This window comes from Larimichthys crocea, chromosome X (genome assembly GCF_000972845.2).
Source record: "Larimichthys crocea isolate SSNF chromosome X, L_crocea_2.0, whole genome shotgun sequence".
NCBI classification, from domain to species: domain Eukaryota; kingdom Metazoa; phylum Chordata; class Actinopteri; family Sciaenidae; genus Larimichthys; species Larimichthys crocea.
This window is the reverse complement of record NC_040020.1, coordinates 3,946,612-3,968,939: the sequence shown is the minus strand read 5'-3', so window position 1 is coordinate 3,968,939 and position 22,328 is coordinate 3,946,612. Positions and strand designations below refer to the sequence as shown.

Sequence of the window (22,328 nt, the reverse complement as noted above, 5' to 3'; positions counted from 1 at the left end):
TTAGAGCTGCAACAATGGACGATTAATTGGACTCTATCTTTGTAATTGATGAATCATTTTAGACATTCCCTAGTTCCTCTTTGGTGAGATTTCTCTGTCTCACATTTCTGTAAACTGAATTTCTTTGATTTTGGACAAAATAACAAAATAAGGAATTTGAGACTGTCCTCAAGAGCAAAACAAGAGCACCAGCCCTTGAACGCTTTTGTTCAAGTGACAAAGCCCTCTTAACGGCAAAAGGATTCGTAAGTTTTGTCCACCGGGAGCAAATTTGGGAGTAGTTTCAAGTCCACAGCGGGAGGATGTTGAGATGGTTGGATGGGTCAACAAATGTCAGATACCACTGTTCTGTTTGTCCTGTTTCCGGCTGACAGTTAAAGTTTGTTACTCATTCAGAGGCCTTTGAGTCATCTGCGAAGGCTACAGTGAAATTTAGATTTGCACAGTCATACAGCTCGAACACAGCTCCCAATGTAAAGATAGTTCTGGTCACGTGTTCCTCTAAGCCGTCCCTCCCCCCCAGTCGTTTCTGTGACATTGTTCATCAGCAATTACATAAAGCCCTTACTGCCGCTGCCGATGTTAGGCAGCATCTATTCACATGCAGATGTTACTAAATCCTCTTCTTGTTTTTTTGCAGGGATGCCTCATTTTGTTTTGCCCCCTCCACCCCTCCCACGGCTCCCTTTCCTTCTGTGTTTGTGTGTTCATAGCCAAAAAAAAAAGAGGTTAAGCCCAAATGTGGATGGTACAGAGATGTTAATTGGTTGCGTGGTATGTATAATCAACCCCTGCACGCTCTGGATGACTGTATAGATGACTGATTAATATTTTATTGCAGGCGTGAAGCTGTATGCACAGCATCCCCCCCTCATACTGTGTCGCCTCAGCTGAACAATGGGCCCCGATATTCCTCTCCGTGCTCATCCATTTTTCCTTCTTTCCCCTTCTCATTCTCTGCCATCCTGTCTTTAAAAAGAAGCTCACAGATGCCCCATCAGCAGGGGCTCCCTTTCATCATACGCTGAATCCATTGCTCGCCATTTTTTCTCTTTCATCACCCTCACAATAAGTCAGGAATCATGGCGACATTACGCAATATGCTGTAACGCTATTACCTCATTGTCACATTTTAGCGTCGTCGTGAAGGCGGGCACGCCGTCTTCCAACACTGTAATCCAACAAATTCAAATGTCCCCTCCACACAAGAGAGGCACACTGTGACTTCCTTCCTCTGCCAGACGAGCCAGTCACACTGTGGCTGCCTGGCCATCTCTAATTATTTCATGCCCTTTGGTTCTGCATGTGCGGGACGACATGGCATAGTGTTGTAGAAGAATGAGTATGATTGACAGCCAGCCTCCATCCCACAGGAACTCATTAGGCTTCCTGACTAAAAGCTAGTGGGCACGCTCATGCTGCTCTTGCCTCCGTCTTCCTCTGGTCCTCCTTTTAGTCCAACACTCAGTAAGTTGGAAAAAGAAATGCCTGAACTCAGCTGCAAGCAGAGAGTGAACTTACTGTGCTCTTATCTCATCTGATCTGAGGATCAGCTCAGAATAAAAGTTTTTTTTTTTCTTTTGGTGCTCGGCGCTCTTTCATTTTCAGTTTCTTTTTTTTTTTCTGTGAGGGTTTCTTTGCTCATCTCAGCCCCTATGACTCTTTTGCATTTTGGTTTTAGAGTGTTCTCCCCCTTGCTCGCTGTCTCTCGCGTTCTCTTTCTATTTCTCTTTGGCCCTCTTTTCTCGCCCTCTCCCGGGGTGATACAAGGCAGTGGTGTGGGTTCTGAGAAGCCCTTGAAGTGTTAGCTCCTCTGAGAGCACTTTAAAGGGCCATTTCATCATGTTCATGAAGCAGCACTTGAGACCAAGCTCAAATATGACTTATGCGAAACTGGCATAAACTCCCTGGAAAGTTTTGTTGCACCCGTTCACAGCTATAAAACCACTTTTTTGTGCTGTGGATGTCAGTGTTTGCTGACTTTGTTTGTAGTCTTGTATCTGGTTATCTTCAGGCCTCCGTTCATGTACATAACATTTCAAGTTCGAGGAAAAGGAAAACTGAGTCACTGGATGCTGATAGGTATTAATTATGTTGGACTAGAACCCTGAGCTTTTCTGTTTTCCAGAACTATTTCCTTCACCAAAATTGCTCACAGAATAGCGTGGGGTAGAAAGACACCTACTTTTAGACATGCCAATTAGACAGAGATAGAAAGATGGGTGTGCAGCTCTCCAGTTTTATAATCCGCTCGCAAACTGGGAAATCTTTAGAGTGCATCCGATTTGGTTCACTTACTGCTGCTCATTTAACACATCTGTTATCACACACACGTGTATGGATGGAAACACGTGTTAAATAGGGAAGGCAAGAGTACGAGTCTAAGTAATCTAGCCGATACAGAGACTAGCACTCGGTCGTGTCTCTATTTAAATCTTTCTGGGCTCGACTAACTCCTGAGGAAAATATATGACTGTGTCGCTGCTGATCGCGTCTTAACTTTCTCTTTTGCTTGAAAACAACGCTGATGAGAGCGGCAAGACTGAACCAACACTGTGAAGTTGTGAGCCATAAAACCGAAACAATGAACTGAAAGAGGCTAAAACAGACGACGCAGCGTTGAAGTTCTTGGTTGCATGATTACTTTACGTGACCACTTTCACTTACAAGTAGTGATTTGAATTATTGTTAATAATTATTAAAACATCTTAACATATTAAATGACAAGAAAGTTTACATTTCTTGGATGTTTTTACCAAAATGGAGTTAGTTTTAACAACCAAATTATATTGTACACCAATATTTTGTTTGATTAGGAAATATTAAAGAAGCAAAATGTGTTTTATTGTGATTTAAATGAGTTTAATATCGAGTTATTCCTCCTGTCTGTGCAAAAAAAAAAAAGTCCTGTTTGACTAGATTGTTTAATTAATGGATTAATTTACCATTCATTCATTTATTCATTACTGCCATGGTGCCTGAGCACACACACACACACACACACACACACCCAGCATCTTGTCTGCATTCAATACTATTTAAACCAAATTTATGTTGTTTGAATTTACATTGACCCGGCACCGTTCACCAAAGCAGCTTGCCGTCTCTGTCTCCCAATTAGGTTCCAAACACATCCGAGCAAGTTCCCATTTGAGCTCATGCAATTCAGTGTAGACAATTACTTCTTCTCCTTGCATTGTAGTACCAAGACTTTAAGGCTCAACAGCTTGTTGTGGGAGCCGGGGTAAATACAGTGCTGTTTGAGAAAATGTTGATGGTGAAATCGCACAGTTTCATCTGCGATTAACATTATTTACGACATTGTTTGGCCTGGGTTTAGCAGTAAGAAATTAATGATGGATTTTAGAAGGCCATAAACACAATCTTTTTTTGGTGCCAAGCCAATGGTTAAATATAAATTAAGAAGAAAGCGGAAGATCAATGGGGCCTCGATCACTCTCAAATCCCCATTGCTTTATGTTCTGTTTGATGTCTTAAGTGAAGAGCTCATTCACACTAAAATCAAAGACCTGTCATCTTGGTTGCAGTAAGAGCAGATAATATCATGGTGCGGGACTTTGGGTATGGGTTAGCTTTTAAGCCTTTAGGAAATTGTTGTTTCCACCGGGAGGTTTATTCGTGCTCGTGTTTGCCTCGCTGCCTGCTGACCAACATGTTTACACCACTTATTGATTGTCATTAGGGACCAGTGAACAAGGCTCATGGGATTTTGACCAAACAGACTCCATTAGATCAGTCCTTGCACATGATTACTTTTACTTTTAATTTTGAACATTTACTTATAAACAATAAAGACTCTTCTGTCAACTTTTATGGTGAAAAATCAGTAAATCAGCCGTAAAGCATGCAAACATGTACTCTTCATCCCCTTAAACCACAATGCAACCTTCCTAAAATATGATTAAGATGAATATGAATTTATACATTCATACAGATTCTGTGTGTGTTGCTGGTGTCTTATAGTGTAATTCCTCTCAACAATATTTCTTTTTAATGTAACTGATTTTTAATGATTGTTTGGGGGCATTTTTACCTTTATGGACAGCAAATATCAATCCAGCGATGGTGCAGTTATATGGTATGCATCTTAACCCCTGGTCCACCAGGAAAACTGCAAAATCATGTAAAACATTTCAAACAATAAATCCATGTCCACTCTGTCCATATCCTGAAATAAACCTGCCATTCCTTCTATAACTTCCATCAAGAGCTGAAATGATCAGTTAGTCGACAACAGGAAAATCAATCAGCAGCTATAATCTGATAATCGATTAAATATTTGAGACATTTCAAGCCAAAATGGCCAAAAATACTGAATATCTTGAGACATTTCAAGCCAAAATGGCCAAAAATACTGAATATCTTTAAACATTTTAAGATGGCGTCTTGGGTTCTCGGAACATTTCCATATTTTCAGATTAATATGTTAGTTTGAATTTAGGGGGAAGTATGATGTTTCCTGAGCTCCTCTAACAGAATGATCATACTGAAAGTGTCTGTATCTGTTTGCTAAATGATTAATTTTCCAAGGTGACACATTCTGGTGAGAAATTTGTCCCTGTCGATGAACTCTGGTGCAGGATGTAGTCATGACAGATCTCAGAGATTATTGCGTGAGCATTCACTTAGATTGCGCTCGTAAAGCTTTGGAGGAAAAACCCACAAGCCACATTGTGAGAGTAATGAGATGAGACAAACACAAACCACAAGCAGCAACAGAAAGAACTTCTCGTCCCGTCAGACGTCAGAAGAAGGCCACTCAATGTAAACAAACAGCGTGTCTTGTGAGTGATACAAAGAGGGAGAGGGAGTGTGTGTGTGTGTGTGTGTGTATTGCTGAAATCGTGTGCGACCCAAGAGTTTAATTGTGCTGTGCCCAGAATGCCTCCACCAATCAGATCCTTTACTCAGGCACGCTTCAGGGTGACCGCAAGGGAACAAAAAACAAATGCTGGGCAAACAAACCAGCCCTGATCCGAAGCCACTGAGCCCATCGTGTCTTAGCAGCAACAGAGCTGTCAAGAGGCTTTCGGGAACAGACCCTCATTCCTCCACGCTTTCTCCTTAAGATTTTCCTCCCAGGATTTTCCTTTTACCCCAAATGATCCCTTCATTTTACTTCCCTCTCCTCTTTCGACTTTCTTGCACCCTATCTCTGTCTCTGCTCTCCGTCTCCCTCCCCTCCTTCTCTCCCTCTGTGTCACTCGGCCCATCTGGGCTGTCTGGTGGAGTTGGGAACATCGGTCCCTGTCAGGGGAGCTCAGTGGGGCCCTGTTGAAGACACAAAGGGCGGATTACTGCAGCTGCCAGTCACACTAAGACCCACACAGCAGCTCCTCGGAGTCTATTCCAGTGTCCTCAACCCTCACACCCAGCCCTATCACAAAGGGACATCATTAGCTCCGGCACAAAGGAGCGCCCTGCTCACCCCGTCTTAAGCAACACTGCAATCAGGCCCGCAAATAGCATGATTAGAGAAGATAATATGCATGTGTAATGTATGCTAAGGCAGTGTCATCTGCTCAAAATAGGAAGGGTGCGTCGAGGGGCTTTGTTTTTGAGGAGCATCTTTCGCACGGATTTCATGTCATGTCCGCTCATAATTGAATGTAGTTTTGTGAGTTAGGAGGCAATCGTGCATTACAGTTTACATAAAATGAAAGTTTATGATCAGGATAAACAAACACTTTGCGTTTACGTTTGTTTCCTTTCTATTCCTTAAATAGTTTTGTGTCAGAGGATTCAACTTAGACCTCATGAAATCACAATGCTCAGCTGAAAGGTTATATTATATATTAAAGCAGTTTTAATTATACATCAAAACGGTGAGTTTTAATTGGACTTTCCAGGAGAATTCTTGTCTTGATGATGGCGTCTGCTGAAAATGTGTTTTTTTTTTCTATGAGAAATCATTACATTTGATTTTAATTGCAAGAACAAAGAATCCCCCGGCCCGTCACTCTCACATCATCGAAGCAACCACAATAAACATAGTTTCCCCTTGTGTTTTTTCTCTTTTATTTAATCACATCTCATATCGTTGAGAAGAAACAGTTGTGCGATGTCGCGCTCCACCAAGATTAATTTCATTTCCCCCCACTGTGATGCAGACCGAGCCCCTGTGACAGATCACACTGAGCATCTGGCCAGATCTGCTAATGCAACAAAGCCGAGCAGCACTCAGGGTGCCTAAAACACATATTCAGTGCTCCAACATTCATGCTGGGTCGCCAACACTGTCCAGTGTGGTTATAGTGTTGGCTGCAGACTATAACTAATAATGTCTCCATTCATGCAGTTTGGCGAGTGACAACGCTGAATTCATTGCATGGAGGGCCGGCTTTCTGTCTTTCAGAGGAACATGAAAATGTTTCGTTCTGCTTGTGTCTTTGGACGTGTTATTCCACTGACATTCTACATCCAGACGGCGTGATGAAGATCAAAGGGTCAACAGCTCATGTCAATAATCTCAAAATAGCTTTGAAATCTTGGCGAAATTTCTCCTTGAGCGGATGCTACAATTTCTCTAGATGTCTACTGTTGGAATAGTTGCACATTTTGGCGGAGAGTTGGATGAGAAAATCAGTAACACTTTCCTGTCTGTCTGTTAAATGTAAGACTATAGCATAACGACTGGAAACAGGGAGAAACAGGTCTCTGTCTAAAGCCAGCAAAAAACGGCACCTTTAAATATATACATAATAAACATAATATATGTGTTTTGGATGTGCTGCTTCTTCCGCCTCCTGGCTGATCTAAATATCGGTAAAGGCGTGGATCATCGGTGGATCTGAGGCGGGTTGAATGAAGCCTGGGTACTTGAATAAACCATCTGTACTGGCACCTACCCTTCAATCGAGCAGCGACGCTGTTAATTATGTGCAACTTTCGAAAAATTCCTCCCCCTCACCGTTGTCATGAGTCCAAAATTGTTGCTTGAACCAGGCTGTCAACATGTTTATTTCTGCTGTGAAGAGCTTGACTCATTTCTGCAGCCTGCCGCGAGTGGCCACTCGAGGAGTTACAGTTTTTAGCACTTCCGCACTGGCTTCCCAGCACCGGTACCCGGAAGTTGCCACTTTGTTTTGACCTATTATGTAACAGGTTAATTGGTGACTAAATATTGCATAGGTGTGAATGTGAGTGTGACTGGTTGGCTCTATGTGTCAGCCCTGTGAGGAACTGGCAACCTGTCCAGGGTGTTACCCTCCTGCTTGCACAATGTGAGCTGGGATTGGCTCCAGCCCGCCATGACCCTCCAAAGGAGAAGTGAGTATGTATAATGAATGAATGTGTTTTATTCGGTCCAAAAAAGTGTAAAAAACGTCAATTTGCTGTTTTACTGGGTGGGTTGTGCCATGCAGCTCTTGGCTTTGATTGGCCCCTGACTGTAGTTTTATATTTAACTGACAAACATGAGAGAAAGTATTGATTTTCTAACAAACTCTCCATCAGAGAGCGATTACGCATACTCCCTAAAATGTTGAACTACTCCTTTAAATATAAGAACACATAGTTTTAAAGTACACTCTCTTCCACAGAAGCTTTAGGAGGCATATGTCTGCATTTTATCTGTCGTAACTGATAAAATCATAATGTCTTCAGTACTGGTTGCTTACATTGCGTTGCCCGTCTTCCCCTTTTAATAGGTTTGTTGATGAACTAGACTTTTCCATATCAATTGTTTTATCACTGACCCGAGGAATGCTCATAACCTGAGAACAGCCTTTGAAAGAGTTGGATTAAAGCAAAGGAACGATATAAAAAATGAGGCTCAAAGGCTCGATAAAGAGTTTATAAATGCCTTTTAAGTCTGAACCTGAACCAGTGGCAGTCTGCAAAAGACAGGAAACATTCCCATGTTTTATGTGTGGTGGGAGGGATTTCTGTCTACGGAAATGTGTGAACATTTTAAGTGTCGTGTGTTGGAGGATTGGCACGGTTTTCTCGCTCTCTCCTCTGTCTGTCTCTCTCTGTGTCTTTGACATTGTAGTGCTTCAAAAAAAGGTGACCCGAACAGCACTGGCATTCCCAGACAAATCCGACGTCCAACAAGTGACTGTACTGGACGGAGATGAAACCGGAGAAATGCGCATGGGAGACTTGTTTATGAGCATCGCTGTAAGTCAAAGCCAGGGCAAGTCAAGTGAATCAGAAGAGGGCAAATGACATTAACAGCAGTGAGGAGGCACAAACAGTGGAAAACCCCACAGAGGCTGCGGGTCACGACATCCTGAAAGAAACGCCTTCCTGATGGATTTCAATTATGTGCGAGGAAATTTGGGAAAGAAAATAGGATGAATGTTTACAGAACATTCTTTTAAGGTGTGGTGGCACAAAATCTTATTCTTCCAGGCTCCTTTTTTTTTTCGTGACTACAATTTATGAAGCAGATGGCAGGGCGAGGCAGGGCGAGAAGGATTTTGGCACAGCCACTTTACTATACATCCTCTGGGATTTTACTGTTTCAGATTTGGCTCCAATTGGGCCGCGACTTGGCGCGACTGAGGCCAAGAGTTCAAATGCTCTCCTGGCTGCATATTTCAGCTGTAATAAAATTAACAACAAGACAAAACAGGCTGTACGTCTGGGGCTCCCCGTACTGTATGTATCTCACTTCAGAAATATTACCTGCAACCACATGTTGGAGAGCTCAAAGGGAACTCGGAGGGGAAAATATGACATTTTCAGTTTAGACTCTGATCAGCAAATGAAGGCCAGTTACAGAGAGAGACTAGGACTGCCTTTGATCTCCACTCGCAGACCGACAAGAACAATAACACACTCATTTACCAACACATGAAGTCATGCATGCACACAAACATAAACCTCGACACATATTTTCCAAAATCTTTTCCTACACACACAATCCTCAGACAGAAGTCTTAAAATCGGCATGTGTGTGTGTGTGAAGATAACTTACAACACAACTGCCAAAGATGTAATTTGAGATATCACAGAAAATACATTTCACTATTACTAATCACCACTTTTATCAGAAGTAATTAAAGCAGTGACAGGATAAGTAAATCACTTTTGTCTGCTCACGAACATGGCTATTCTTTTTTTTTTTATTCGCCTTCGCCTGAGGCCTGCCAAGAAAAAATGACTCATTTGCAACAATTTCTTCATGTTGGGAGACGTGGGGGGAAAACCCTTAGACAAAGGAATGAAATGAGTTGTTTCCCCACGCTGAAACAGAGTCAAACACAGTCTACCAAAAAAAAAAGAAAAAAAAAGAAGCTTTTTAAATACAACAAAGGAGCCAAGGTGCCTAACTAAACCTGTCAAATTGGCAGCATGTGTCTGTGTCTGGAAATGCTTTCCTCTCTAGTAACAACTCCCGGGAATTGTGGACTTTTCCTCTGTGAGACTAGAAGAAATCAATCAGCACGAGTAAGTATCACACTCCAGTGGTTTTAACAGTTAATATCCTGATGGCGTAGGCCGGTGCACACAGGAAATCAGCTACCAACCTGGTTAAATATTATTTGTTTGGGCTCTTTACACAGATCCCCTTCAGCTGTGGGTCCTTAGAAATGAAACGGAGGTGAATTTGCATTATAATAAACCCAAATAACACATGGCTGCAAACATAAAGACATTCAATTTGATTTAGGAAGACAGAAAAACTGAAACTGTTTCAAATGTATAAGAAGAAGCATGCTTTATTTCACTCAGCGATACCTGAAAGAAAAGGGAAGAACCCATTGTTTCACTGTGCTGAAATAATTACATGCAAGGGAGGGAATCTGTTGTGAAGAGTTTAATGTAACATGTTGTCTCCAGTCAAGTCATAATGTTTCAAAATATAAGTAATAAATAAATTCAAGTGGACCCGATTTGAGAGAGATAAAACAGGTGTGAACAGCAAAGATTAAACTTGTGCATGGTGTGTTTTCTTTTATTGAACCTCTTAAACAAACAGAATAACAAATATTTCATTATTAATTTCGCCAAAGAGTGCTTATGGCAACAGAAAGCTGCTCTAATCATTAGTTTTTATATTAATGGGGGGTCAAATGAGTGAGTAAATGAACGTGCCAAGCATCCAAAATCTGCATCTTTTTTTAGCATCTCTTAGCTCAATGTTTTGGTTTTACTTGTTTATTATTCGTTTTACTGCTCCCAACGGTACAATTGCAATTTCCAGCCACAGCAATGAAATACCCAGTCTACGCCACTTGCTTGGCACCCAATGGCAGACAGGCAAAGTTTGCATCTAGCTGGCGGACATAGTGGAGCCAGATATTTCCCTCCAGAGTTGGTGGAAACCAAAAATAGAGCTAAAAGAAGAAGGAATATATCTTTGTCCAGTCGCATTTCATTAAGTTGAAACATAGTTTTAAATGCTAATGTTGTTCCTTGTCTGCTGGATGTGGAAATAAACAACTGTTTGCTAACTTTCTAATGTGATAATATGTCAGTTTGAGTGTTTACAGCACTGCCAAGAAATATTATTTAAATGATCTAAAAGTAAAGGTGCTTTTTCTTTTAACTTTTCTCGACTTAATCAAATAAAATGGCAACAAAAATGTTTCATAAAACCCAGAACTGATAAGCTCTGCTAAGAATCAAAGTATAAATCAGAATTGATCATATCTAAAAAAAACAAAAACACTAACCATATACCTGCATACACCCAGCCACAGTCACGCACAGGCTTCCATACTGATATGTACACAAGCTGGCTCACACACACACACACACACACACACACACACACACACACACACACACACACACACACACACACACACACACAGTGAGTGAAACCAGGATGGCTGTGTTTACTGTTTAGCCCTGCGTGTTGATGTGATGAGACACCCAGGCTGATAACACATGGCCAGAGGTACTGCCGCTCCGTGTTTGATCTCGGCTAGCTGAGGTGGGCCGAGGCTGGGGTGATGGGACAGACGGAGGAGCGGGGTCAGCGAGGTGTGCTGTGTGCTTGATTACAGACTGGATGGGGGCCCCGCGACCTCTTAGCAGGTCAGCCCTGACCCCTGACCCCGACACAGCAGGCCCTGACGCGGTGCTCAATGCTTTCTCCAATAACACAGTGGGATGAAAGGAGTAGCTGTGAGCGCTGAGAGGACTAGACCACTTCCCCTTTGGACCTGAAGAATGTAGCACAACACAGCAGCGCACAGTGGAGGGCGGCTGGTGGTGAAGCTTGGCCAGCCTCTGGACATATGCAAGGCCCTGTGCAGTAAAAAGGAGCCTTGTCATGCCTCTCTAAAGCTGATCAATTACACCAGTCGAGACTTTACCATTTCCCACAGCGTAACTGAAGGGAAATAACTCTAAACTGTCACTTAGGAGAGGGCAAGAAACTGCAAGAGATATGCCTTTTTTTTCTGATCTTCGAAAATATTTCAGCAACCACTGTGGTGGCACTGTGTGATAGGTCATTTCAGATCATTCTCACAGCGCGCACACGGTTAAACAACTGCCCCTATCAACAATAGGGAAACATGGTGCCAATGGGCAAGCTCAGCAGATTTCCTTAAATTCCTGCAAACTGACAGTCCGCTGCAGAGAAGGTGGCTGTCCTGTCCTAGCTGGGTGAAGTTTGTAGGTAAACACCCTCACCATCATTTTCCCTCAAGGCACCTGGGTCAGCCAAGTGCTAATCTGCCCATTAGTCTTCACGAGTGACAGCGGGACGGGGCTGCATTTACACACACACACACAGCAGAAAGGCTGCCTGTCATGATATTATATACCCCAAAGGATTGCTCTTTTGGCTGTGGTGAGGCAACACTCACCAGTATCAGAGCATGAGGAAAGTCAGGGGAAGAAATAAAGATTGTGTTTGTGCATGTGCGTGTTTGCACAATGTTTTTCACCGATGATGGCGGCATGCAGGCACTCGGGTTTTTGAAGCTTGGAGAATGTAAGTTAATACTGTCTCGCCTGTGAGAGTGAGCCAAGTCTCAGGGGGAAAGTGATCCCTGACTCTCCCTCTCTTTCTCTGAGGAGCTTACTCACTGCTTCTCTCTTTTCTGTCAGCATCACTGACGGGCGAGGATAGAAGGGTGGAGTCAGGTGCCACTCGGAGTGAATCATTCTTTATTTTGGCGAGCGAGACAATATAGGAGTCTGCTGATTGGACTTGGTATTGTGTACAATAGGTGGAGCGGTGGATCCTCATGAGGAAACTTGTTTTTCTGCATTGTTTCAAATGTCGAAAGGCTGCAGCGTTTCATTTTTAGTCGCGCTAACTCTATCTGCTCTGTGGATAGCAATGTCGGTCGAAATATGTGATTAAAATATCTAGATTACACCCAGAGTTTGGGCGGATATTCATGGCCCTCAGGGGATGAACCCCACTGACTTTGTGGATCCTCTGACTTGCACCAACAGCAGATCAAAGTTCTCACTTTACCCAGCAAAATGACTTCCATACCTGCATGGATACAGTTTGCATAGACGTTTATAGCTCCCAGATGATGATCCCCTGACTTTTCCTCCAGCACTACCATCAGATTGACAGCTGTGACTTTTAATGAAATTTCTCAACAGCTATTGGATGGATTTGGATAAAATGTGGTTCGATGAATCATGTCCCCTTCAGGATAATTCATTCATTCACAACAACTTTGGCATCATCAAGTCCAGATTACTAATTTCACACGCTAACACATTGAAATAAGGCAGTGCCACCAAGTGCCACTTGGTGTGAATCATTGTTTATTTTGGCGAGCAAGACAATATTGACAAGACAGTAGTGCTGATTGGACTTAGTAACCTGTTCAGTAACTGGAACAATAAATCATCATGAGGAAACTTGTTTTACTTCATGTCACACTAACTGCGTCTCCTCTGTGGATGGCAATGCCGCTCAGTCAGTCGGTCTCCCACTTTGGTTGAATTATCTGGATTACCGTCAAAGTTGGTCAGGCATTCATGGTCCTCAGAGGATGAACCCCACTGACTTTGGCGATCCCCTGACTTTTCCTCGAGTGCCAACAGACAGACAGGTGTGATTTTGAGTGAAATTTCTCACTAGCTATTGAATAGATAGTCTGGAAACAAATTCAGGATAATTCAAAACAACTTTGGTGATCATCACCATCAGCTATACAGTTGTCCCTCACTATAACGCGATTCACCTTTCGCGGCCTCGCAGATTTTTTAAGTGTAATTTTGCATGCTTTTTTTTTTTTTTTACAGGTACTGTACAGTATGAACGCGCATTGCGTTCGGCGTCCTTAGCCTGATTGGCTAAGGGAGAACTGTACAAAATGCGTTCGGCTCGCCAGATTTACACAAATGTTCAATCGCTAGCAGTGTGACTCGCGAAAGTTTGAATTTGAGAGTGTTTAAATAAGAGAGAAATGTGAGAAAATGTTAATGCCTGTCTGAGAAAAGTGTACAAAAGTGTGTGGTTAGGGGTTTTACGGCCTTAAAACATGCATAATAATTCTAAAAAATAAAGCTGATTACTTTGCGGATTTCGTCTATTGCGGGTTATTTTTAGAACATATCCCGCGTATTTATATATTTTGTGTTATTAGCAATTGGCAAATGTTAGGATGATAACACACTGAACCGATGTAGTAAACATTGTAAACATTATACCTGCTGCACCAGCCAGCATGTTAACATTGTCACTATGAGCAATGTCACTCCTTTAGCTCAAGGCACTGCATCGCACAGGTGTTATGATTTTTTTTTTCTTCCTTGCCTGTACTCTTACTGTAGTCTACTTATTGCTTTGTGTATTCTAGCCTCTCCTTTCCAAATTGGACACTTCCAAAATATATATACATAGCATGACAAATTCCCCTCATTTCCCCATCAAGGAGATAATTTCATTTTAATGACAGTTTGTCTGAGACAGCCTCCTGACAGCATTGCCATAAATCATCAGATCACACATCTGCCTCCCTCTTCCTCACCTTACCCCCAAGACACTTTCCTCCCCTTCAAGAAGATGACTCACCTTCCACCAATCAAAGAGCAGCACAAATAATCACTCACCTCAGACCTCTCCCCCTGTTTTTTGATTTGCACGTTTGATAAATGGTGTCTTTTCTCGGCTTTAATTGCAAGACCTTTTCATCATAATTTGATGTTTGTTTCCTGTCGTTTTCTTGGAGATGGCTGCGAGCTCAAGGGCTGTAATTTCTACATCAAGGAAGTTGTTATGAATGACTAGCAGGTGGAATTGACAGCCGAGTAGGGATTTCACCACTGAACTCCTGAACACCGAAACCTGGCAGGTGAATTTAGGAAGTTATATTGACAAATCATCACACTGAACAGGCTGACGCTCTCTGTCTCTCTCACACACACACACACACACATGTAGACAAAAACACACATACACAGCACAAAAGCGCGAACGGGAGATAATTAGGGTATAATTTCTGTTTGAAGTATTATGCATCGCAATGAAAATAGAACAGATAAAAGATGAGACAATAATAGATCTAAAGAGGACCATGACTGAATGTTGTTCCAACAAAGAGCATTTTGTTTGACACAATTCATATTGTCTATACTAAACTGATATGCTCTCCCAACTTTATAAGAGGGGAGGGGGCAAACATTATATGAAACTAAATATACCAAATACATTATGTTCATCAACACTTTGCCACTCAGCACAACGTGTAGACCATTAATATATTTATTCCCGTCTTCAGATTGACTACTGGACCACTGGATCGAAACCCGCTGGTGATAAATTATGCTGTGTGTATAGATATACGCCTTCCTTATATAACATGCAAAATGTAGTATCTAAAGTGAGAGACAACTGAATTCAGGTCACAGCGCAGCAGGAAATCTTCCTTTTCATGTGAGATCCAGAGGGGTCACTCTTATGAACTCATTAGGAGAGAAATGCTAATGTAGCTCTGTGTTTTTTTTTCTTCTTCTTTTCCTCCCCTCTTTCCTTCTCTCTCTCTCTCTCTCTTTTCTCTCCACTCCACAACTTTCCTGGTTATTTTAACAACCGAGAGGCTGCGATACACAAAGCCTCGCTGGAGAAATATAATGCGTTGTGATTGCCAAGGGGAAAGTGTGTAAGGTGTTTCTGACAGCGTCTTCATTAGAGAGGCTGTCGTTTGTTGCCTTGTCATCGAGCCGCTGAACTAGAATCGTTACACAGCAAACAAAGCCTTGTTTTTTTTTCTATCCACGCTGCTGGATTATTACTGGTGTGGCTTATACTACTGCTGCAAACAATACTCATTAGCTCAATTTAAAAAAAAGAAAATCCATATCGCTCAGTGATAAAATGTTCATCAGCGGTGCACAGATGACCTCTCCTCGCGGGCCTTCCGACCAGGATCCTCTCTCTGCAGTGGTCTCTCATCATGCAGCAGAGAGCATTAAATAATGAATCTCTCACTCACCCAAGACTTCCACAAACTGTAGACCAGAATATGAAATTCTAGTAAACCTTTAGGTTATTTTTTTAAAAGATATCCATGCAGGAAAATCAATTAAATCAAATGATTGGCTCTTTTTTTCTTGTTTCTTTGGAAGATAATACATATCCTACAAAACGGGGTTATGTAACTTGTGCTATAGATTAAATATGTTTGCACATATTGTCATTCAACCGACTTAAAAATGTATTTATGATTTCATTTGTCAGCTTTTATTAATTTCTACTTCCGTTAGCAGAACACTTTTATCTTGCTGACAACGGCCTTACTTTCTCATTACTTGGGGTCCCACTGTTGTGTGAAAATAATTTAAAAATCGTCCCACAATTTTGAATATTTTTTTTTTTTGCTTTTAGTCTGAATTTATTACAATAGAAAAAGTACTGAAGTGATAACTGCTTCTGTTTGCCACATACTTGGCAGAAAGGACAGAAACAATCGTCTATCCATCCATTTTCGGTCACCGCTTGTCCTCATCAGGGTCACAGAAATTCAAACACCAAACAAAAGTGTTGTTTCATCTATTGTTTATAATCAATTTTCATAATTACATCAAAAGTCATGAAGTATAAAGACGATAAAGGTGTTTTTTTATGAGCTGGTAAAGATGGCTTGGGGCCTCCAGGACCCTCAAACAGAAACATTAGGATTAAGTTTATCCCTGACAAAGTCTTATGTATTTTATAATATCTTACAATGCCAATAAACCAAAAGCCAAAATCCCAAACATGAATGATTCAGTCCTGTGGTTTATTTAATCTGTTTCATTTTTCACACTTCTTCACCTCTTACCTCAGGCCCTGCAGGCCTTGCACTGTCTCTTTTTAGTTTCTTAATAGGCCTACCAAAAATCGTTTTTTTTCCCCTCTCCCTCTCACTGATTTCCCCCCTTTTCTCCTAATTTCATGATTAAAACCATATCCAAGGTGAATGCTGCAAAAGACACGGAAAGAGAAGGGAACAAAATATATATATTTCCAAGGCTGTTTCTAGCGTGGTTCTAGGGCTGCTTGCTGGTGGATGTAGGTTTGCATCGTTTCATTTCAGCTTGTGCCAGAAAAAACAAGTGGCGGATAATTCAATTAAAAGAAGTACTGTAATTAAGTACTTTTTTTCTTACAGAGCAGGCAAAAAAAAAAAAAAAAAAGGGAAACAGCCAGAGTTTACACCTTGTGTCACATTTACTCTTTTTGGCTGGAAACAAGAAATATAACGTCAGTGAATGAAAAGGTTTGGGTTGTTCGGGTCTTGCTTGTGTGAAATCTTTCTAATTAACTCTCTCTCTCTCTCTCTCTCTCTCTCTCTCTCTCTCTTTCTTTTTCAGTGCTGTATTTACGCGCGTGCGCTGGTGCCTGTATCCCGCATGCATGCATGCGTGCGTGCGTGCGTGCGTGCGTCCGTGCTCGATGCGGGCGCGCGTTTTCCGCTATACTCTGGAATGCAGCCAGTCTCGGCTCTTTTGAATCCACACTCTGCTTTCCAAAACCGAAAAGCCTTTGATCTTTTTTTCTCTCTCTCTCTCTCTCTGTCCTCTTACCGGAAGAGACCCCTTCTCTCTCTCTCTCTCTCTCTCTCTCTCTTCTCTTCTTCTCTCAGCTGGATGAACGCACACGTGGAAATGTGGCCCGGTCCACACTCGGACCAAATTTGTCATACAAAGGCAAAGGGAGAGAGAGAAGAGAGGGAGGAGGGGGGGAGAGGGAGGAGGGGGTGGTGGGGGTGGTGGTGGTGGGGGAAACGGGCGCGAGGGGGGTGAGGAAGAGAGGGGGAGTCGGGGATGAAAGAGCCAGCCGCCGCAAGATCAAAGGGAGCCGCGGCTCCGCCCCGCTAACCCCACCTCCGCGCTTTATAAAGATCTGCCTCCCCATCCCAACTTTGATTCTCACGCAATCTCTCACCGCACAGAAAGCACGCACCGCTTCACCGCTGCCTCTGCTCCTTCTGTTCTGTGTGTGTGTGTGTGTGTGTGTGTGTGTGGAGGGCTTTTTTTTATTTTTTATTTTCTCAAGAAATATTCCACACAAACACTCAAACTTTTCTTTCCCTTCATACTTACACACACACACAAACAACCACATATGTTTGTGGCCTGTTTTTTTTTGGCACATTTTGAATTAATTACCAAATCATTTATTTTTTGTGTGTGTGTGTGTGTGTGTGTATGCAATTAAATAATAACTGTGGAAACAGCCAATCATCTGTCGCCAATTGTATTGTGTGTCCTTATTGTTTTTTTTATATATATATTTTATATTTATATATGTGTGTGTGTGTGTGTGTTGTGTGTGTGTGATCAGATATTTCATCCTCACCGTCTCGCAGCTGATCCTGGATCAGATTCAGTGTCTTCACACTCCAAACTTCACTTTACATCTACGTATTATTTAAAAAAAAAAAAAAGTTCAGAGACGTTTCATTCACATCGGGCCTCTTATTATATTTTGATATCATCTCTCCACAGTGGAACAAAAAACAACATTATTTTGTTTCATGGCATGAATCTTGTTGTTAGAGAACACCACGCCCTTCATATTAAACACCCCAAAAAAACTAAACATATTTTCACAAAATGTTGCCGGATAAACGTGATAGATCAATAAATAAATAGCTTTAATAAATCAATGTGACACTTCTACATGTGTGGACGGCCACACACCTGATTGAGACACGTGGATGTTTGTTTTATTCCTCTAATATGACCTGATTTTTTTTTATTATCTCTTATGATTTTTTTATTTTATTTATCATGATTGTTTGAACTCATCGGTGCGTGTGTCAATCACATCTTCTCCTTCTTCTCCTTCTTCTTTTACTCCTCCTGTCTGCCCATTTGTTGTGCGCCGTGCATGAACCTCTCTCCTCTCAGGAGGAGTGTCAATCGGTGCGGTGTCAATCAGAGCCCCGGCTTCCCTTTCATCTCTCCTTCCTCCCAATGACTGAAGAGAGAGAGAGGAGGAGGAGGGAGGAGGAGGAGGAGGGAGGAAGGGAGGGAGCACACGGCTACATTACCAACACACACATACACACAGTGGTTACATTACACTGTGGAAGCAGTGCAGGGAGCAGCGGGGAAGTGGATCCGAGCGACGCTTTTCTTTCCCCCCTCTCTTCCTCTCTCTCGCTTCTTTTTTCTGATTTAGTTTTTTTTTTTTAAATGACTTTTGATTTTCTCTCACTCTCTCCATCCTTTTCCTCACACACACGACCAAAGCTTTTGAGGATGTATCCGCGACGCACGAAAAGCGACGTTGTCTCGTCTTAAGTGGTTTTTAAGAAGTGTTCATCAGTCCTCACCTCCTCACGGTGTTTTGGTTTTTTTAATATATCTCCTTCCAAAAAAAAAAGGACGCTTCTTCTTCACTTCTTGGACCACCGAGGACATATTTTTTTAATTTTTCTCTCACTTTTTAAAAAAAAATATATATATAAATGTTGACTCTTATACTTGGACCATATCCGTGCGTGTTTTGACTGAACAACAACATAAAAAAAAAAAGTAGTGATGAGATTTTAACTCGTGGTTTGCTCCTTTTTTTTTTTTTTTCTCCTCATGACACCGTGAGCCTTTTACAATTCAAGTTTTTCTCTGGTGAGAGTTGTCATTTTTTTAAATATATATAAAAAAAGAAAGTTTGATCGCCGTCCGCAGACACTCCTCCTGTTGCTCCGGTTGAAAACACACCGGCTTGGCAGCGTGTTCGCACGCCGCTTCCTCTCTGTGACTCACGGTCGACTCTCCGGTTCAACAACAAAAAAAAAAGAGAAAAGAAGAGGGATCAACTTGGTTTTCAAAAATTTGAAGTGGGAGTTTATCCCACAAAAGACAGTGTCTTCACTTTTGTACACAGTCTAATTAAATAAGTTCAAATTCAAACATGCCACAGTTATCAGGCGGTGGTGGTGGTGGTGGTGGAGACCCGGAGCTGTGCGCCACGGATGAAATGATCCCGTTCAAAGACGAAGGAGACCCGCACAAGGAGCAGATCTTCGCCGAGCTCAGCCACTCTGAGGAGGAGGGAGACCTGGCAGACATCAAGTCATCTCTGGTAAACGAGTCAGAGAGCAGCCCGAACAGCAACAGCCACGATGTGAGTAATATGTGTGTGAGTGAGTGTGTGTGTGATGTGGTGATGAATGATGAGGAAAGGTGGGTATCAGCTCTGAAACAGCCTGCATCATCAGCCTGTGAGCAAAGCTTTTTTTTTTTCTAATCCTTTTTGAATCATTAAATAATCTTCTTTGCCACTTTTGATCTGAGTGATGCTGGGTGATGATTTAAAGAGCAAACTGACAACAACAGGCTTGAAAATGATTTTTCCTCCTGCTCACTTTGTATAATTCATGTCGAACCTTTTACCACCAAGATTTATCTCAGACTATAAAACCAAAAAAAAAAAAAAAGAGAAGAAGAGTGAGTTCAGGTGCATTTAAATCCACTGGTCTCGCTTTGCACTCTTTTTTTAAATTGTCTTGTCTTTTGAAAATGAACATCTGTGGTGGTGCCACTCACAGTGTACCAGCTTTCACTCCTCCACATCATCCATTAATCTTATTTTCTGGAAACATAAGTCTAAATGCACATTTGATGCATCCGCTCCAGCTAGAATTCATTCATCAGTGGTGACATTAATAGAAATAAATAGAAAAATATTTTTAGATTGTCAGATTTGGGGCCTTGTGTGGTGTGTGTGTGTGTGCTGCCTGCCTGCCTGTGACAAGCAGGCTAATAGCTGTGTTTGCAGGGGCACGCGGTCACCCTCAGCAGCTGTAAACAGCAGCACATGAATGCGTTTAGCACACACGTGCCTTATTAAAACCTATTGACAAACAACACGATTAATTTGTTCCAAAGGTCACGGCTTATTAAACAGAAGGACGATATCCAATGATTTTGTCGCCAGGATGTGCTTGTTTATCTATTTCCAATCTGATTCTCATATTTCATCATCGTGGCACGTGTGTGTTTGACGGCGCACATAAATAATTTTTGCATTGTTTTGGGGAGGAATATAATAAAACAAGATCCACAGATACGTTTGTGTCGTGCCCTCGTCCTCGCTGATCAGATTAAAAGGAGACAGATGTGTGTGTGTGTATCCGAAGAATTATTAATGATGAGTTTTTAATGTTTCCAATAATGCTTTTAAATATTCCACATGTGGCGTTTTATTAGCAGACATAAGAAAGGCGTGAAACATCAGTTAAAATGTAGTTTTTCATTTTTCCCGTGCACTGACCTCAGGATACAGGCTGCAGCTTCTTCCTCCACCTCCTCCTCCTCCATCACCGAGTTAGTCGTCTGTTTTGTCATTAACCGCGGTGTTAATGAAATTTTGGGCACATCCTGAACGAGACTGTACACACATTCACCAAGCGAATGTCCTAGAGACGCACGAGACGGAGGCTGAATGTTAATTAGGAATTCAGTGAAGTTCCCTCGCTCAGCTTGAAACCATCCTGAGGGGTCTGAACCCCCCTTACCCCCCCACCTCAAAGAAAAAAAAAAGAGAGAGAGAGAGAGAGAGAGAGAGAGAGAGGTCCTCTTCCCAATTCTGATTCGAAAAAGAGAAAAGGAAATGGATGTGAGGAAGAGCAAGGGGAAATGTCTTCTTTATTTCTTCTTCTCCTCCATTTTCTCTTTTTTATGGGCTGATTTTTATTTCACTTTGCACCGAGGCTTTTTTTTAAAAAATTCACGACACAAAATACACTCGATTTTATTTGAATTTCGAAGAAAGGCTTAAACTGAGAGCTGAAAATGAGAGTGGACCTATGGTATTGAAAACAAGTTAATTTGTAAGCTCCTTAAGGACATGAAGCTTAATTAAGTGGTTCTTTTGAAGCTTTGATGCAGGCTGCTCCATCACCCCTCTGTAGATAGTCGTGTGTGTGTGTGTGTGTGTGTGTGTGTGTGTGTGTGTGTGTGTGTGTGCGGTGCAAGCTTGTTCTGCTTTGGTGACGAGCAAAAGGGACGGCGTTTCATCCCAGCAGTGTTTGTGTGCGTCTGACCGCATCAGTGTGCGTTTTAATTGATTCACCATCACTTAAATATTTGATTGATTTTTCTTTTCTTTCTTTTTTTTTTCACAGGCAGCTAGACAGTCCCAAATACCGCAAGATTCATATCACGAAAAACACAGAGACCTTCAGGAAGATGGTAAGTGACGCGGCCTTGAGTTGGATCATCTACAGGACGACCGAGCACGTTCGTTTGCTGCGACACAGCCGCAGATTTTTTTCAGAATAATTCGCTGTAGCTTGAGAAGTTGAAGGTGAAAAAAGTGCCACTTCCTTTTTTTTTAAGGAGTGATCAGTCACACTCCTGCACTGTTTGGCCTTATTCTCACCAGAGCCCCTCTCTGTTTCCGCTGCTCCCAGACTGATACCAAGTCTTGTCAGGACATGCTGCACCTTCATGGACACAGCTACCTGTTACCTACCCCACAGATGAGGGTGCCTGCAGGAGGAGGAAACAAAAGAACACTTTGATTTGAAAGGAGGATGCACTAAATCAATCCATTAAAAAAAAACAACCTCTGCTCTTGTGTTTCTTATTAGACAATTATCCTAATAAACTATTTCCCCCCACATACATCAGCCCTCCGGTCGCTTTGTCACATGCGACGTGTTGCTGCCGCTCGGGGCTCATTGCTCTTTGGCTGTCGCAGTCTGACCCCGCTGCTGCAGGTCATCATTAAGGCTTTGAAGAGGAGTGTGTCTCCTCTTTGTTCCCCCCCTTTGCTCCTGAATAGGATCCCCTTCAAACCAAACACTGGCTTTCTTCACACAGACAACTAAGATCCATGTTGCCATCAGGCTAATATAGCACAAACACACCCAACCCCCCCCCCCCTGCACCCTCCACCCCGGCCTTATTACGCAGCGTGCAGTTGAGTGGCG

The 22,328-nt window shown here is 42.1% G+C and overlaps 1 protein-coding gene across 11 annotated transcripts in view; it reads left to right on the top strand.

The window, feature by feature from the left end:
- Nucleotides 1-18,830: 18,830 nt before the first annotated feature.
- lef1 (lymphoid enhancer-binding factor 1) overlaps nucleotides 18,831-22,328 on the top strand; it is a 41,212-nt gene continuing 37,714 nt past the window's right edge. For 7 of the 11 annotated variants that reach the window (XM_019255347.2, XM_019255355.2, XM_019255353.2 and 4 more), the window contains exons 1-2: nucleotides 18,831-19,516; nucleotides 21,519-21,585. In XM_019255347.2, coding sequence (XP_019110892.1) covers nucleotides 19,304-19,516; nucleotides 21,519-21,585 — 280 coding nt within the window. In that variant the 5' untranslated portion in view covers nucleotides 18,831-19,303. The remainder of the gene's footprint in view (nucleotides 19,517-21,518; nucleotides 21,586-22,328) is intronic. The other 4 variants (XM_019255344.2, XM_019255348.2, XM_019255346.2 and 1 more) reach the window with 3 other exon arrangements.